The sequence below is a fragment of the Chaetodon trifascialis genome, chromosome 15 (assembly GCF_039877785.1).
Source record: "Chaetodon trifascialis isolate fChaTrf1 chromosome 15, fChaTrf1.hap1, whole genome shotgun sequence".
In the NCBI taxonomy this organism is placed as follows: Eukaryota; Metazoa; Chordata; class Actinopteri; order Chaetodontiformes; family Chaetodontidae; genus Chaetodon; species Chaetodon trifascialis.
Genome location: NC_092070.1, coordinates 19,073,734 through 19,091,628, shown reverse-complemented (window position 1 = coordinate 19,091,628; position 17,895 = coordinate 19,073,734). Strand labels below are relative to the sequence as shown.

At 43.6% G+C, this 17,895-nt stretch overlaps 1 protein-coding gene across 1 annotated transcript in view; it reads left to right on the top strand.

Moving 5' to 3' along the window:
• Positions 1-301: 301 nt before the first annotated feature.
• baiap3 (BAI1 associated protein 3) overlaps positions 302-17,895 on the top strand; it is a 33,069-nt gene continuing 15,475 nt past the window's right edge. The window contains exons 1-5 of the mRNA XM_070981545.1: positions 302-462; positions 10,847-10,989; positions 16,767-16,854; positions 17,271-17,354; positions 17,551-17,658. Coding sequence (XP_070837646.1) covers positions 10,856-10,989; positions 16,767-16,854; positions 17,271-17,354; positions 17,551-17,658 — 414 coding nt within the window. The 5' untranslated portion in view covers positions 302-462; positions 10,847-10,855. The remainder of the gene's footprint in view (positions 463-10,846; positions 10,990-16,766; positions 16,855-17,270; positions 17,355-17,550; positions 17,659-17,895) is intronic.

The window sequence follows — 17,895 nt, the reverse complement described above, 5'->3', positions numbered from 1 at the left end:
CAACAGCAATAAGAAGGATATAATAAGCACAGACATTTTAAAACAACTTCCGACCCCTTCACGTCAGAACTTCATTTTACTCTCATTTCACTTCGTTTTTCTTCATATAAAAAACAATTTCTCCGGTTGCATTTCACCTCAACCTTTCTTGTGTCGTACTATCAGCGACATTTCCGACAGTAGTCGAGGGCCGTGAAGTGTCGCTGCACTTCCTATGGCCATATTTGGGCGGGCACCGGCGGAGCGTGAGCTCAGGAAAGCGTTTCGAAGGACCAAAATGAGCTTTTGTCTGTCGTCTATCACAAGAAAAATATCCAAACGGTGTTTCCAGCGAAGTTGACTGCGCCGCGTTCAAGGAGGAAATCAGCATCCTGCAGCAAAGGAGCTGAAGCTTTGATCCACAGCAACTCTGACACGCAGCTGCAAAGACATTTCACACTGGAAAACTGTCTGCAGACACAGGTAAACTGGATTTTTCTAATCAATCAACAGCATGACATCTTTGTTTTGGAATAATTGAACATGCATCAGCCTCACCGGCTCGGTCTGTCATCATGAGGGAGCTTGGATGATTGACACCTGTTGATCTGAATTTCACTAAAGCTGCAAAGAAATTGAAATGAGCATGTTTTTTGACAGAGGGTAAAGTTCTGTTGATGCTCAGATAATAATGTGTGGATGCATACACGATGAGCATCCATCAGATCAGCTCCACTTTCTGTGAGAAGAAACGTCATAAATGCTTCACCATGGCTGAAAGTTCCCCTTCTGCTCACCATAAACATCTTAAACGCTTTTAAAACCTGGCGACCAGCTCAACTTGTCTCTGTGTGAGAGCAGATTTGGGCAGATCCATTTCAGGGAAATGTCACAAAATGTTTGCTTTACCTGAACTTGACAGCTGGATGAGGACGCGTGAGGTTTATTAAATGTTTGACCATTTTTCTGTCAGCGCTCTCCTCTTATGCAACTGAATACTCTGAACATTTCAAAAGCTAGAGACACCCCACACCCATCAAGCATCACCACACACACACACACACACACACACACACACACACACACACACACACACACACACACACACACACACACAGGTGCAACAGAGCAGCGCCACATCAGATGAAGCATGATTTTGACATTGAAGTCATGTTGTTTCACTCATCATGAGTGCTGCTTCTGAACATGCTGAGTGCACTTTCTGAAGCATTTGTAGGCTCGTGTTGGAAGATGAGCTCCACTCTGGTCTCAAGTTGGATCTGTCTGGAGAATAAAGGCAGGTTTAGGTCTCCTGATGTGATTTTAACCCCTCTCGCAGCATGCTGAGCTTCATACTGTCTATAAATCAATGCTGTGCTTTGGACATGCTTGAGGATTGAGCTCTCTCTCTCACACACAATTATCTTTCCCCCCAGTGACAGCAACAGCAATTCTAAGCCTGTAATTTACTCGTGCTTTTAATATTGACAATGATTAAATGTGCCGCAGATTAAAGGGTAATAAAAAAAAGGACTATGTTTCATTATTCACCAACTGCATGAAAGTGCAGTGTATTAGAATAGAAGCTGTGGTTGGCATGTGCAGATATGATGTGTGGTTTTCTCCTCTTTTCTGAAGAAGCTGCCAGCTGCAGGTCATAACTCCACTTTAGACTGATCATTATGAGTCCATTAGTCATTAATTAATCATTACCTCTTATTATTATACAGCAAATCAGTGGTTATTACTCATTAACCTCTATAAAAACAGCTTCCCCTGCGTTTTCCTTTTGCCACAGAGACACCATGAAAAGGTTGTGCCGTACAAATATAGCGTTCAGTTGTTGTGTTGGGAAGCACAGCGCGTGTGAGCAGTTGTGTGACTTCAGAGCATCACTTGAATTGTAGCACATTGTCTTGTAGATGCGAATTGATGTTTTTTTTGCGTAAACTACGGAGGTGGCATCGTAGCCGCTGCGTGAAGACTCGCTGGCTTCTATTTTTGACAGCTGCTGGAGTGAGTGTATTCAGGGTGACAAAGGATGTATTATCTGTGGCATAATAAGCAAGGAATTGTACCATTGTTTAAGTTTTATATTTGGTGCGCGGCTGTCAGTGATTTCTGCTGCCTGGCTGCGGTGCAGACGCCCTTTACAAAAGCCCACAACCGTCAAATCTTGGGATTTTTTCCGGCAATCAATTTCCAAGCCAAAGTGCCCGTCATGTGCCTTGACAACACACACAGGAGCTTCTGGGAATAGCATGTGCTGTGTTCCTCTGGGCCGGAGCCTGCTGGATTATAGATTATATGTTATCTACAGGTGCATAGACGATCACAGCGTTGTCCGCACTTTCCCATATCTGCTGAGCTCGTTAAAGAACTGACAGCTCGATCCATTTAGCCCATACGTCCCCAAGGGCCAGTCACATAATAACATTGATGGCTGATGATGAGGCTCTTGGTTTGTGTCTAAAAGGTTATGATAGTCATGCTTTTTAGCAGCAGCGACACTGCTGAATAATCTATTTACAGTCGGGATGTGAATGTGTGTTCCCTCAGGCTGATGCGGTTAAATTAAGTCCGGAGGAACGTGAAGGTCAAAATGTTCACATCCTGTTTGATTCAGTCAGTGTCACCATGAAAGGAGACGCTTAATGTTTCCCTTTCATTCTGGCAACTCAGGAGGAATGTAATGAATTAAATTGATGCTCCTAATTATATTGATTGTGAGACAAAGACATGTAGGAAATCATACCCCCCCCCATCCTCTCCGCCTCTGTCGCCCCCCCATTTGAAACACTCAGCAGCACTCTAACAGAGGAGGCTTTCACACTCAAATACACCCTTGGAGAAGTGCTCAACAACGAAACACTAATGACTTTGAAAGGTGTGTTACAAAAACCGCACAAAGGCTAATCTTGAGGCATTTGTTTGAAGCCGCTAATGACCGACTGGAGCAGAACACATTGTACAGCTTGTTGCTTTATTGACGTGCTTCAGTATCTCTAGCTGTCTGTCGTGCGTGTTGAAAACATCAAATGGGAAAGGAACGAGAGGCAGGAAGCGGGAAGATTGACGAGCTCACGGGTCACGTTGAAGTTTTCTCCGCGCCTGATCGGCACTGTCGGGTTGAACAGCGGCCAGCATCGGCAGATTGTGATGCCGTGTTGGGGATAAAGTGTTTATTATCTCTGCCAGGTGTAAGCCGAGGATCACTGCACTCTCCTGGACCCAACGGCTGTGTTTTGTACCGCCACTGGCTGCTGACTCCTCACTCCTCTTAAGCGGCCGGGAAGCGATCGACATCTGATTCATTTTGGATCGCTGTCTCCACCAGGGAGAACGTAGCAGGAAAAGGCATTTCTGGAAATCAGCTCGCCTCAAAACAAGTCTGTTGCGGGCCACATTTTGGCCTTCGTTAGAAGAAATCTTGAAATGGAGCTTCTGCAGATGAATTCTGTACCTGACATGTTGTGATCCACTAAAATTAAGCTCGATACGAGATGAATGAATCCCCGATTTTGTTATCTTGACTGTTAATCTGCACTCCTCTGAGTGCTCTCTCCCAGTTTGCACCTGGAGCATGACCGTGTTATTTCTTTGTCTGTGTCACAGTCGAGTGAACACGTTGTGGCCCGTGACCGCGATGCCTCAGTCTGAAGCCTGCATGTAAAACTCTCTCCACGTTCGCCTGTTAAGGTGAACACATTTTAACATCAAAGCTCTTTTTTTCCAGTCTTTGTAGAATTCCATTTACCTGTATTTACCAGCTCCTTTTTCTCTGCTGTTACCATAGAGACACTCCATCCCCATCAGCAAGGCGCCTTTGGCTGCCGGGCTCATTGGCTCTCTCAGGAGAGAGACACTGGTGAGCAAGTGTTTCCCTGGCACGACTTCAGCACCAGTGTAGCGAGAAAGGCATTTGCTTGGCTTTGACAGTGTTTCCTTGGCAGCTGGCGGCACGCCGTTGGTGGCACGTCGACCCGTTTTGTCACTATGGGTTGACGGCTGAGACAGAGTGAAATCCAGTTGGGAGATATCCACTCCAGTAATTGAAATGAGTTCACCTGGGAGAGAGCCGCTCTGCGGTGCCTGTTAGCTGTCAACAGTCCATGCTTTCCAGCCTGCATGCACTGGGTACGGTGTGATGCCTGAGCAGGTTTTTTATTATTCTTATTATTATTGTCTATGACACCATAGTTGAAAGTTGGAAAGCATTTTTCCTGTTTACTACAGCGAGAAAAAATGCCTCAGGTATGTCAGCTGTGTGGCTCTTCAACGGTGTCACAGAGAGAGAGAGCGAGCATGACATTGTTGCCTGCATGTAAGTAGAGCATAAACAGCAAAGACTCTCTCACACGAGTAAACAGTATGTGACGTTCAGGGACAGTCGAGCTGGACTCCTGAGGAAATGTTTAAGTTTCATTTTGATTAAGGTGCTCATTGGATAAGAATCCACATAGACACAACTCCAAGTCACTCCCTTTTAAAACAGTTAGAAATGATTGTTTTTATATTATTTATTCTTATTGTCCTTGTCCATCCATCCATTTTCTATACTCAACTATCCCTTTTCGGGGTTGCGTGGGGGCTGGAGCCTATCCCAGCTGTCAACGGGCGAGACACGGGGTACACCCTGAACCGGTCGCCGGTCGATTGCAGGGCAACATATACAGACATACAACCATTCACGCTCACACTCACACCTAAGGACAATTTTAGAGTCACCAATTAACCTAATGAGCATGTTTTTGGTCTGTGGGAGGAAGCCGGAGAGAACCCACGCATGCAGGGGAAGAACATGCAAACTTCACACAGAAAGGCCCGACCAGGGGATCGAACCGGCGACCTTCTTGCTGTGATGCATGCGTACTACCTGCTGCTCCACCGTGCCACCTATTGTCCTTATCGTCACCTTAAAACAAATAAGTGTTTCAGCATCAACACTTCGTCAGGGAGTCAAACGGACCTCTAAAAGCAAAGTCGAAACAAGTGAAAAATGCATTTTAAACCCTCTCAGATCACGTCCTCATAATGTGCAACTTATATCAAAACCTAATCATGTGTTCTTTCTGTAAAACAAAGTACGATGTGAGCTTATATAAACTTGAACCAACCAATTTCAAATGATAATATCATGACATCCACCAATTAATCTTCAACTTTCAGCAGATGATGATACTTCGGTGTGTCTTTGGGTGTTCACCACCTCATACCTTGTCCCAAAATACCTTGGTCACGACACCGATGGCTCGAATTTCTTCCCTTCAAAGTGTGTTCTGTGACAGCTCCACATTATGCACAAGGTAATTTACAGTGGACCGCTTCAGCAGCGACATGGAGCACACGAGTTAACAGAGGCGAGTAGCCCTCTATGAAGGAATGGAGGCAAGCGTCCATCTCTGAATTAGGGATGCACCGATCCGATGGTGTCGGTATCAGTCCTGATATTGAAGAAAATTGTACATCGGGTATCAGAGACAATGAACCCGATACATAGGGGCCGATCTATTCAGTCTAACGCTATGCTATAGGCGCTGTGAGTGGCGTCATGCGCAAGCAACACGCAGTGCTGAAGCGCACATAGTGTGGGCCGCATTGTTTTCAAAATAGAGCGAGCGAAAGGATCAGCTATCTGGAACTTTTTCAAACTATCTCAGCCTACGTTTACACTCAGGGAAAACGCATATGTTTTCATGTGGTTTGACCTCTCGTTTACACGCAAAGAGTTTTTTTCACCGAAAACGTTCATTTTTAAAAACTCTGGCCAAAGTGGAGATTTCTGAAAATGCCGGTTGTTTGTCGGCGTGTAAACAGTGTTAAACTGTGTTTTAGGTTCTGAAACGTCACAACATGCGACTGAAAATACTTAACATCATGTGGGCAACCTGTTTTTACACTCGCACCCATAGGTTTGGCATAGTTATGATGTGCTCGGCAGCGTATTTATCCGGGTTCATGTAAACAACAACATTTTTGAAAATGATGTTGTGTGCACGACGTTAATTTTTGAAAACGGAGGGGCTAAAATATCCGTTTTCCAAAATACCCTGCTACATGTAAACGTAGGGTCAGCTTACAAACTCGACGGCTACTTGCAATACCTGCGCAGTAAATGGGATGGTGGTAAAACGTCAAGTTATACCAACTTAATCAAGCACCTACAGAGATTTCACACCAGGGAGCACACTGAGTTCGTTGAACTGAATAAACAAAAAGGAGGCGGCATGACGCAGCTAACTTTGAAAGAGATGAGGTGAAAATTTAAACCTAATAGTGTGCAGGCAACAAAAATCACGTCCCGTGTCACTTTTAAGTTTAACTGCACGTTGGCTGGATGGGAGTTACGTGCCACACAGTGCAATGCTCAATGCTACAAACTTCCGTGGGTCACACCAGCGATGCTAACCTGAAGGAAATGTTTGACGTACATTGAGTAAAGTCCACGTGATTCTGAGGGACAACGCCCGCAACATGCAAAAGGCGATCGACAGCATGAGAGTGCAAATAAGTCAGTACATTTACATCTGTTTGGTTAAAAAAAAAAAAAAAAAAAACAGGAAAGAAATGTTTAAGTTAAGTCTGATGCACAAAAGAATGATCCCAGTCTTTTCCACACAATGAGACATACCGTTTGTTAGGTAATTCAGCGCTGTCTTTCTGGATCGGTATCAGCTGATTACTAAACCTTAGATAACGGTATCAGTATCGGTATCGGAGGTGAAAAAGCCGGATCGGTGCATCCTTACTCCTCTGTTATAGCGCTGCTTAAAAGCATTAGGGTTAACATACTAGCTGTCTTCACCTCTTATTTCGGTGGCAGTGAAGGGAAAACTCTTGGCAGTTTCTCACTCCCGTGGATAGATATAAGTAAATAAACTTTGCTATCATACCCTCATATTTATGACATATTTCCAGTGCAGTCATGTTGGAGATTGACAGCAGAAAGCATCAACAGCTCTGAGATTCAGTCAGATTCAAAGAGCTTTCTGAAGACTTTTAGAAGCGTCATTCAGAAAGGATACAAGAATAAATCCATCATGTAGATGAGCAGCCACTCACTTCAGAGGACCATCATGCAAAGACATGTCGACAGCTAGGCTGGCTGAGTGTTTGTATACACATCCACCACAGTGAGTTCAGAATAGCAAGATTAGTCCGTATCCCTGTTTGCCATTTTAGAAGTAAAAATAGAGGAAATTGATGATGTCTGACAGGGAGGAAGTATCGACACTTCAGTCTAATAGAGTAAAGTGTGGATACTCCAAGTGGATAACAGGTGTCAGCCTCCCGGATCGATAGCATACTCTCCTTTGGCTCAGCCAACGATGCAACTTGTACCACAAATTTCTGGCTCGCTCAGAGCTGGAAAGCCGACGGCACGCCGCTCTCTGTGCAATTGGCCTTGGGCACTGAACGATAGCAGTCATGCAGGCAAATATGTTTTATTTTGCGGATCCATTTGGCGGAGGCAGTGTAATTCAAAACAGGCAACCTTCAGCGGTGCCATCCAAAACTGAAAGAAAAAAGAAAAAGGATTAAAATGAATGAGCATTGCTTGTAAAATGAGCTGCATCAACTCAGACTCTCTGTCCAGAAGCACACTGAGCTGATTGTCCTCTATTACAGTTGGGTAATAACAGTGACTATTGTGTCTTTTGCTGCTGAGGAGTCAGAACACGCTCCCAGCCCTCACTTCATTGCCTTTGCTTCACACAGATGTACAGACATTGGCTGTCAGCTATTGAAAGGAGCGTCTGACTGTCTGAGTCTGTCTCACTGTCTTCTGAAACAACTTCTCCATCAATCAAACCCTCTCCCCTGTGTCCTTGTCATTCCTCTGTTTTCTGAGTGCTCCAGCTCTTCCTCCTTCGCTGCTCTTCATCAGCGCGCTGCCTGTTGGAGGCTCACAAAAGACTCTCAGTCATCCAGGTGGAGCCGGTTAAAAACGCCGTAAATTGGACAAGCAGGGACAAAAGTGATTGGACGCTGTTAAGTGTCTTTGACTTGACAATCAGCTTCAGCCTCAGTTGCCAGGCAGACGTGCGAGCGTCCCCGAGTGTTTTGCCGTAGCAGCTGCTGACATTCATGCCATTAATGACCTTGCGATTGTATAATTTTCAAGCTTTTTTTATGCCTTGAAATGGATGATGAGATGAAACGTAGCCAGCACTGTAAATAGCCCCGCCGCCACAGTGGCTTGAAGCGTTGTCTTTGAGAAGTGTGGCGTATAATAAATGCGTTCTGTTCCAGTGAGGATTTAGTTACCGACTTCAATATTGAACCGCAGGTATTTATTAACAGCCAACGTTCAGTCAAGATGAAAAGGCTGAAGTCTTTTTAGATATGCTGCAGGTGCATAATGAAGTTCAGAGTCTGACTTTTGACGAAAAGGTCATAAAGGGGAATTACAGTTAAATATAATATTCACGCCAATTATGCGGCTCTTGGGATGCAGTATAGAAAACCGGAAGACTGTTTGTATTTTGGCTTCATGTGCTCAGACTGCGGACTCAGCTTCACCCGCGGGTAATAGACTAAACCGAGCTGATTTAAAAGCAGGCGATGCTGCCGTAAAGTTTGCTTAGTTAACATTTTCTTAACCGTTTCTCCTTCCTCCTCCTTTTACTTAAGATGCAGGCATCCTCTGCGGGGAGCACTGACAGTGCACAATATTGTTATGAGGGCATATAATTCAGTTACTTAAAAGACACCATGAAGCCAAAATGAGAGTTCACTTTATGGCACTCAATCTCAGAGAATTGCTTAGCAACACAGCGCCAATCCCTCTAAGGTCGCCAGATCGGCTCATTTTTCTTAATTCGTATTTCACAGTCATGATAAGCCGAGTACACCTTTCTCTATAAAGGCTTAGATATCAGTCCTGCTTCTGTTCAACCGCACCAAAGTGAAAAGTTGCCATTTGTGAACATCTGAAGTGTTTTCTGCTTTAATATTTCCGGTTAATCCCATTGAATAGATCATTGATCAGTAAACACAATCATTAATAAACCTCTTAGGCCAAGGTGGGGTAATGAAAATAAAACTATCATCATTCTCTGACATTAAAAAGGGTTTTATTACAGGTGGTTTCTAATGTTTTATTGCTTCAATGGTTAAAGGGCACAAGAGTTTGCTTTGCTTTTAGAAATTTGGGGATTTACACCCATTTGCTGTCCACAGCCAACAGCCGGCTAACTTCGCTTAGCATAAAGACTGGAAACAGGTGGAAACAGCTAGCCTAGCTCTGTGCAAAGGTAAGACAATCCAGCTGCTGCACCAGCAACTGTAACACTCATTAATTAAGACATTTTCTGGTTTGTTCAATCCATATAAAAGAGTGTAAAAATGAGCAGTTTTCAAAAACAAAACAAAAAAGAGCTTTGGAAATTAAATGCAGGATTAAAATCAAGTCAGCATGAACAGTAATCAAGTATTTGGCCTCTCCACTGCTCTCTGATTGACGTCACTGCAGGTCATCACTGGGTGAAACTGCATGGCAGCAGTTCGGCCTACATTTTTATTGTTTGCATAAAAAGAATCAAAGTCAAAATCAAGTTTAATTACAGTAATTATATTACTTTTGCTGTGCAGGTAAGTGCAGAATTTATTACTGAATGTGCTTCTCTTTAAACTCTGTAGACTAAAAGTAGTTTCCATCTGCAAACTCATGTAACACTACACTTCTCCTGCAAGCTCTTCTTCATATTCTCTGTTTTCACATCATCTCGCTGACTCAGCTGTTTTGCAACATACTCTGGATATAGTCAGAGGTGGAACATAGCGAAGTACATTTACTCAAGTACTGTTCTAAAGTACAGTCTCAGAGGCCAATATTGTACTTTCAGCCGTAGATACTAGTTACTTTACTCCGAGATTGCAATTTTTCATACCTGTCCGGTGGAAACCACGCATCTCCAAATTTGGTCATCTTGACTTTTTCTGATAAACTAAAGCTTCTTTTAAGGCTTCCTAATTCTTAAGATCGATAAACTGTTAAATTAAAACCCTCTGGGATGAGCTGGAAAATGCGTCATCACAAAGCTGAAAACAGGCTGTTTTTCTTATGAAAAGTTGACTTTTTACAGATGTGTGGTGCTAACAGGACAGCGATGCTATGAACATATGATGATCTCGTGGAATATGATGCAGTAGATTAAAGTATATAAATGAGTAAAATGATCTCAAACTTAAACTTCTACACACTTTAATGAGGCTGCAATATTAATCCAAAAACTTCAAGACACTGACAGGAACCACTTAACTGAACAATGAGTACTTGCACAGGTTTACTTCAGGTTTTAAAAGCAGGAATCTTACTAGTACTGCAGTATTTTCACAGTGTGGTATTGGTATTTTTACTGAATCAAACGATCTGAATACTTCCTCCACCCCTGGCTGCAGATGTCCCAGGTCTATGATTAGGACATTCAGAAAACATTTGTAAACATGGTTTTTATTTGGCTCTATTTTCTTGCCATTTCATTTCTGTTTTTACAAAATTGCTTTTATGAGGCTCTTCGTGGCTCTCAGCTCCGAGAGGCTTCTTGATTTGCATATTTTGTACAAAGCATGGTCCAGAAAAATAAAAGACAGTGAGCTGACCGGACTAAAAGGTGGAAGATAAATTGTACACCCTCCAGCATCAGTCAGACAGAAATAGAGCACACCTTCTGCTGAGGAAGAGTATAATTATGTTGAAAGAGGAAGGGGGCCGGGGGGGGTGATTATGCAGCTGATTAGACCAAAAGAATCCCCCAAACCGACTGCATTTCTCCAAACAACCAGCTGAAATTGAATGCATTTTGACTCACATCCTCAAGCGCTGCCAATCAGGGGTCTGATGTTCGCCCTTTTGCTCTGGCAGTGAACGATCATGACGACGCTGCTGGACCTGAAGAGTAGCGTGCTGAGGCAGGTGCAGAGGAGCCAGTCGCTGAGGAGCCGACGGGAGCCGCCGCCCACCGCCAGCAGCCCCCTCGCGCACTGTCCTGACCCCTTATCTCGCAGGTGAGTCACTGGCGTGCGCACATACACACTTTTGAAAGTTCTGGAGCTGCTTTCTGCCTTCTTTTGTGGAAATTTTTGATTTTTGTGGCGTTTATGGATTCTTGTGGAAAGTTAAACTGAAGCTTGTAGCCTGAACTTTGTGTCTTTTGACGTTAGAAGTCCGGCTGTGATGCGCTCTCTCGATCCCTTTGAGCAAGAAGCAGGCTGTTTGTTCATATATTACTCATCCCTAGAGACATATTTCCTAGCTACAGTTAATATTTGCTTGATTGCTGCTGTTTAAAACAAGTAATAGCCTAATAATGAGAGTGTGTTTATAGAAATTGAATTGCAGTCAGTGTAGCCGTGAAAGATAATGACAGCCTTTGCGGAAACGGCGGAACACGCACATAAGCAATAATTCATGCCCATTATTCATTTGTTTTCCGCTGGCCGTCCAGCGGGAGCCACGGGTCATCATTTCTTGTCAACAGAGTGTTTTAATGTGCTTGGCATTTATTCCAGAGCTGTGGCTTACTGTGAGCGGTGCCACGCACAAGCTGCCTCTCCCCTAAGGACACATCAACCACACTATTACATGCACAGTCAGGCTCTAACTGGGATCACAAATGCTGCTTTCTCGCATATCAGTTTACACCACATGATTCTGATGTCAACATGTCTCTGAGTGCACCGCAGTACAGCACACCACTGTTTGCACTTGCATGATAATATAGAGTAATACGACAGTGCTGCATCGTAAGTCAGCAAATCACCTGATCGTTCGGTTTCTGTACGTATGTGTTTTGTGTCTGTGAAAGTTACATGTGCATGGGTTTAGATTTTTGGGTATTCTTGGGTACTGGGGAATTGCAATCAGTATTTTGGGACATTTTATAGACAAATAAATTACTGAATTAATCAAGAAACATTGGACAAATCCACTTTTCATCTTCGTGCCATCAGGACATTTCAGTGACTGTATTTGTACTTTGTCCTAAATGTTCTGATTTACTCCAGTTGTCACTCTTAGCCACTTGTCTTATATGAAAGTAGTTTTTTTGCTTTACACAGCATTCATTCATTCATGTGTGTTATTAATTATTACAGTGCTTTTATGTAAATACTTGTACATACAGTTCATATGTTTGAATTTACAGGTATGTCATGTACTATATACATTCTTAGTTTTTCTTCTTTTTTTCCTGTTTGTTCTTTTTAGGTTTCGCTTGAAATGTTGTGTAATGTCTTAATCCATGTGTTATCATTAGCTTGACAGCGCTGTGTTATGGGGGGGGGGGGGATTTTGTACCCTGGTCTTGATCAAGGTTTTCTTTTCCTTGCCTGCAAAACAGCTAATAAAGTGGCACAGGTAATATCATCTTTTTTTCCCCTTGTTTTGAAGCTTCACCCGAAGCCAAAAGTAATAGTATGAACCTGCGGTTTCTATAGCAACCCAAACACAGTCGGCTGCCTCGATGTGAACTTATACTTGTAATGACGGCGATGTCTATTTTTAATGTGGAAGATAACCTCAGATGCTGCGCTGAACGCTGATCCGCTTTAGATTTGAAAGAGTCGCACTCGACCTACAGTCGTTTTTCATCTCTGTTCTTATTCAGATCATATTCTTGATGCTGTCTTGCTGTGTTTTATCGATTTAACATTTTTTAATCCCTTTTTTAATGCAATTTAATCTAAAATCTACCCCAGTAGTCCTTCATTAAAGACTGATTTGAACAGTCAGTGTCTCACCTTTTTCTCATTTCCCATGTCGGCTCGCCGGTGCGACAGGCTTCCCGCTGAGCCTCAGCCATGCACATACCCAGAGTGCTCATCAGCAGAGGCAGGCTGCTGATCTTTGCTGTCCATTCAGGCTGCCGCTGCCCTGCCCACTCTCTTACTTTAATTGAGAATTTGCAAATGAGACCGGGCGGATTTGGGCCGCTCCGTCCACAGTTGTTGACCCAATAGTCCAGTCGGCTGTCAAACCTGAGCTCTCGGAGCGCAGAGTGTCACGTTGGGGGGTGAACTTTTTAATTCAGTCCAGCAAATTCTGTTTTAATGCAATGTGAGCTGGTTGTTAAGACTGTGGACATGACAGTCATACATCATACACCATAAAACCTGGAGGGATTTATATTTAGATTTATATTTTGGCTTATTGTTGTTTGCTTGTTTCTCTGTTCGCTCTCTTTCAGCAGCGGTGGACTGCACTGTGTTTTCAATCGAGAGCTCGCTGCAGTGTCATTAATGGATTTGACCTCCTCGGTGTCACTGGAATGAGCTCATTTTTAATTAATGCAGAATTACACAAACAGAATGACATTGAATGGAGACCCCTAATACGCATGCAATCACAGTAATTAATGACAGACAGACTATACATTTAAAGGGTAAGGCTGGTGTTATGATATATTTATCTTATTGTAAGTAAAACCTATGAAAACACCAAAACCAACAATGTGTTTTTGCGTCTCTCAGTGTTTTCCTGATGTCTCCACCTGGCATGTCTTGTGTGTTTGTGACTGAAAACTGATGCTTTATGAAGTAAGTTTTTTTGTTTGTTTGTTTGTTTTTTTTATGGATTCAGACCCATTCGGTGCTGTTTTGCAAAGATACCTCAACTTTGGACTTGTGACCCCTTCAAAATAAAGCAGCAGTGTCTACAAGCAACCCTTAATCACTCATTTCAGGTGTGGTTTTTCCCTCCACACATCTCAGATTGTGTCATTCAGATAATTGATAAAGGTCTGAAGAGATTATTTAATGAAGTGGGCAAAAAATATATATATATCTTAGAAATAAAAAATAATTAATAACCCCTCTGATTTATCCAGTGACCCACTGTTGGGGTCCAGAGCCACAGGTTGGGAACCACTGCCATTTAAGAATAATGTCTCATTGTAATCAGTGCAGCCGTGGGCTCATTGCTGTGTTCTTAACAGACAACAATGGAGCTCTGTGGCACAGAAGATATATCAGGATTCAGCTATACAGGCAATACTCGTTAGCAGGGTCAGTTCATTCAGGATGATTGATTTTCTTCTTTTCATGGGATTTATTGCCAATAAGAAAAGTATATTAGCAGGATTATCCTTCAAACCAGTAACCCCAAACACGTGCAGCGATGGTCAGCGGTGAGAGGCAAGCGGTATGCGTAATCCCAGAGGAAAGAAAACCCACAGTACCAGTACAGCTTTCCCTCTGTGACCTCATACTGTCAGTGCTGCTGCTCTGTCTGTCAGTAGCTGGAGCTGCTTCACGAGTTAGTGAATGGAGAGATTCTATCAGAGAGATCATACCTCCAGTCTTTTCACCTGTGATGCTTTGTTGCTTAATCAAATGTGTAATTAGAGTGAAACAAATAGTCTTTTGTGTAGTATTGAGGGGGGATCCTTGTCACGCAGATCCTCAGCTCTGATAAGAGCCGCAGGCTGATTGTATGCACCGACAGCCGCGACGAATCACATTAAGAAAACCATCTTATTTTATTAGAATGCATACAGACGTCACGTTGTCTTTCATGCTGCGGACAACAGTGATGTCTGCACTGTTAATTACTATGTATGCACTGCCATATTGTATTGCAGTCTGAAGTGACGGTTGCGGTCACTGTCACACTCCCAATTAGTCACGTTTAAACACGCAGACAGAAGAAGTTCAGCGTTCGTGCTTTTATTTATGTTTTCCTTCTGATTTACTCTCCAGACGGGAAAACATAATTGAATGAATTCTGAAAATAAATTAAAGTGAAATGACTGTATGAAATGTTTTTGTTTTTTTTTTTAAAAGGAGCTGTTTCCTAGCAACATCAAATCAGTTTGTTATTCTGGTGGTGTGTGTGCGTGTGTGTGTGTGTGTGTGTGTGTGCGTGCGTGTGTGTGAGAGGGAAAGGTTGAAAGATATCAGCAGCCATTGTTTTTAGGTGCATCAAATCAGAATTGACTGGATTTGGGCAAATTTCTGCTCACAAACACGTCCCAAAGACCCCAGACTGTCTGAACAAATCCTCAAGCTGTCTGACTGACAGAAGACGGGACAGATTTCTGGATACGAGAATGCCCAGGACGATGCAGGATGGATGTGGAGAGAATCATTACGCATTAAGCATTACGATCAAATGAGGCGTGTTTGTGCTGAACTGTATGTGCAAATGAAAACTGTAAGCTCCAAAAAAATCTAAACAAAACAAAGCCTCCCGTCTCTTGTCAGCGGGACAGGCTTTGTTTGTGGAGTCACTCGCAGATTGTACGCTCGCTTTTCTGGTTTCAGGCTTCCAAACACTGACTGAGGGGTTTCAGATAGCAATAAAGACTCAGCTTTTGTTCGGCGTTTGGCAAAATCAACAAACACCCGTGAGGCTGAAAAATAAGGCAAAGTAGGCTCATTAAACTGTGGAGCGAAATGAAAAACCATTGTTTTTGTCATCGCCACGTATACTTACAGGCCAAATGCTTTAAGGAACGACTGCTATGTGTTGTTGTGAGTTGTCTGTGATCAATATATAAATCTTGATTTATGTCAGTTTTGCAGGCAAATCACCCTTTTGTGAAAATGCAGGGTTATTTTATTTTCAAATAATAAATCATAAATGTCAGTGTTTCAAGCTTCTTAAATCTGGATATTTGAAGTCTTTGGGTTTTGGACTGCTGGTGGGACAAAATCTGAATTATGTTAGCTTGGGCTTCGTGACGTTGGGTGTTTTTTTAATATCTTCTGACCTTTTAAGGACCAAACGTTTAATCCATTAGTCGAGTCAGTAATAATTATGTGCTGCCTGACTGCAAGGCTTGACTGAGGTGGTGTGCGACTCAAAAGAAGACCTTTTTGAAGCCATGTTTTACATTTAGTCTGGCTCTGCTGACTGATTTCAACCATTTCAGCTGAATCCACCTTTCCGGTTTTACCGGGTTTGACGGCAGTGGAAACCTGACCGACTCTCGCAGCATGGCCGTCATTAGTCCTCATCAATACCTCAGGGGTTTGCCATCCGCTCCCCCACCGTGGAAAGAGTCAGTGGGTGCTGGGATGGGCTGCCACATGCCTGCTGCGATGCAATGACGCTAATAAAGGATCGTGACGGGGCCTCTGTGGACGGCTCCTCTGTGTAATGCGATGGGGTTGGCTGCGAGATGAGAGAGGAGACAGAAGCCGGTTGGGGTGGGGTGGGGGGGGCGAGGAGGTAGACGACGTGGCCAATCCCGACAGCTCTGCTACAGGGAGGAAGATGTCCCAGTGAGATCATGGGAGGGGTGAGAGGTGGGGAGTGAAGGTGGTGGTGGGGAGATTCCCAAGGTGTTCAGGCAGCTACCCCCTCCCTGACTGCGCCTGTATCACCATGACAACTAGGGCCAGCGGGAGCCCGGGGATTCACTCACACCTGGAGGAAACAGAAAACATCATTTGCATTTTGCACACAGCCCTGCTCATCATAGTAGATTAACGTGGTTCATGCAGAGTGCAGGCGTGTTGGATCATGGAGTGCTTTGGTCCAGACCTGCTTTGCTTTCCATTGCACGAGATAAGACGGCGTTTGATGGATAAGACGGAGGTGAGCTGCAGGCGGCGGAGTGCAGTTCAGTGTCAGAGTCAAACAGATCATCTTTGCAACGTAACAAGATGCAGTCTGATCCCGCACACGTCACCGAATCCCACTTTTTAATTACAACAAATGAGTGATTCACCATAACACAACACGCGTTTCACCTCACTTTGTCTCATAAATTAATATATTTTCCAAGTATTTCATCCCTGTCTCAGAGATGAATTGTCAATCTGTTTCCTGATCTTGGCAGGATTTCTGAGGAGAGCGTGGAGTTCTTCGAGCGCGTGAATGCCATCCTTCAGAAACAGGAGAACATGCTGCGGGCTGCCCAGGCTGAGGTAACCCCCACCCCAGCTCCCACCTTTCCATCTGTTACACACTTGAAGCATGTTTGTGCCTCAGCTCTGTCATTCAGCCCGCGTCATGTTTGTAGACAGAAGGGATGGGTTGAGTTGGGCGTTCAAAAGACTGGAAGCTCAGCTTTGATGAGCCTGCCGTTGATGGCTCGATGCGTTCAGCTCCTCCTGCTGCCATCGCTAACAAGGCAAGGGTGCTGTATTAACATCTTCGCTGAGAGAAACTGACACCCTTATGTCCAAATTGCTGTAAGACAGGGGACTGGAAAAGAAGCAAAAAGCAAAGAGTTGTCATCATTGTCCCTGTTGTCACTACCTTTCTATGACCTCCTCTCTTCAGTTCTTAGTCATTAAACAAAAGGTTTCGTTTCGGCTGAACTGTTTCTGTCCCCTCACAGTGCCAAAGAGGGGCCTGCACGGTGCCGCCGCCCCAGGAGCATGTGGACCAATCCTTTATCCCCAACAGAATCAGCAGGACAGAGGTGCGTCAGCTCGGCTTTTCTCTTCTCATTGCATTTCAGCAGGGATTAAATCTTAAAAGTCACGATAACACAACACAGCTGAGTTGTTTTTTTTTTCTGTCCCTGCTTTTGATGTGCAGCAGAGCAGAAAGCGTGAAGGCGAAGGAACATTTTATTTTTCAAGGGTTGTTATTAAGTGGAGTGTGTTTTCATGTAGCTGGACCTGCTTTATGAGGAAGCTGTGTACACGGTGGTCAACCGGGTGGGAGTGCCTTCATCAGAACATGTGAAAAGTGACGAGGAGCTGTTTGCTTACTTGCTAAAGGTATCTATCTATCTATCTATCTATCTATCTATCTATCTATCTATCTATCTATCTATCTATCTATCTATCTATCTATCTATCTATCTATCTATCTGAAAAATAGACTCTATTTCCTGAGCACCATTAAATCTCTTTTGTTAACACTGATGCCAGCCTCACAGAGACAGAGTGTTATTTGTTGTCAGCAGGCTGTAAGAATCTGAGCAGATGCTCTTGGCTCAAACCTGATTAAACATC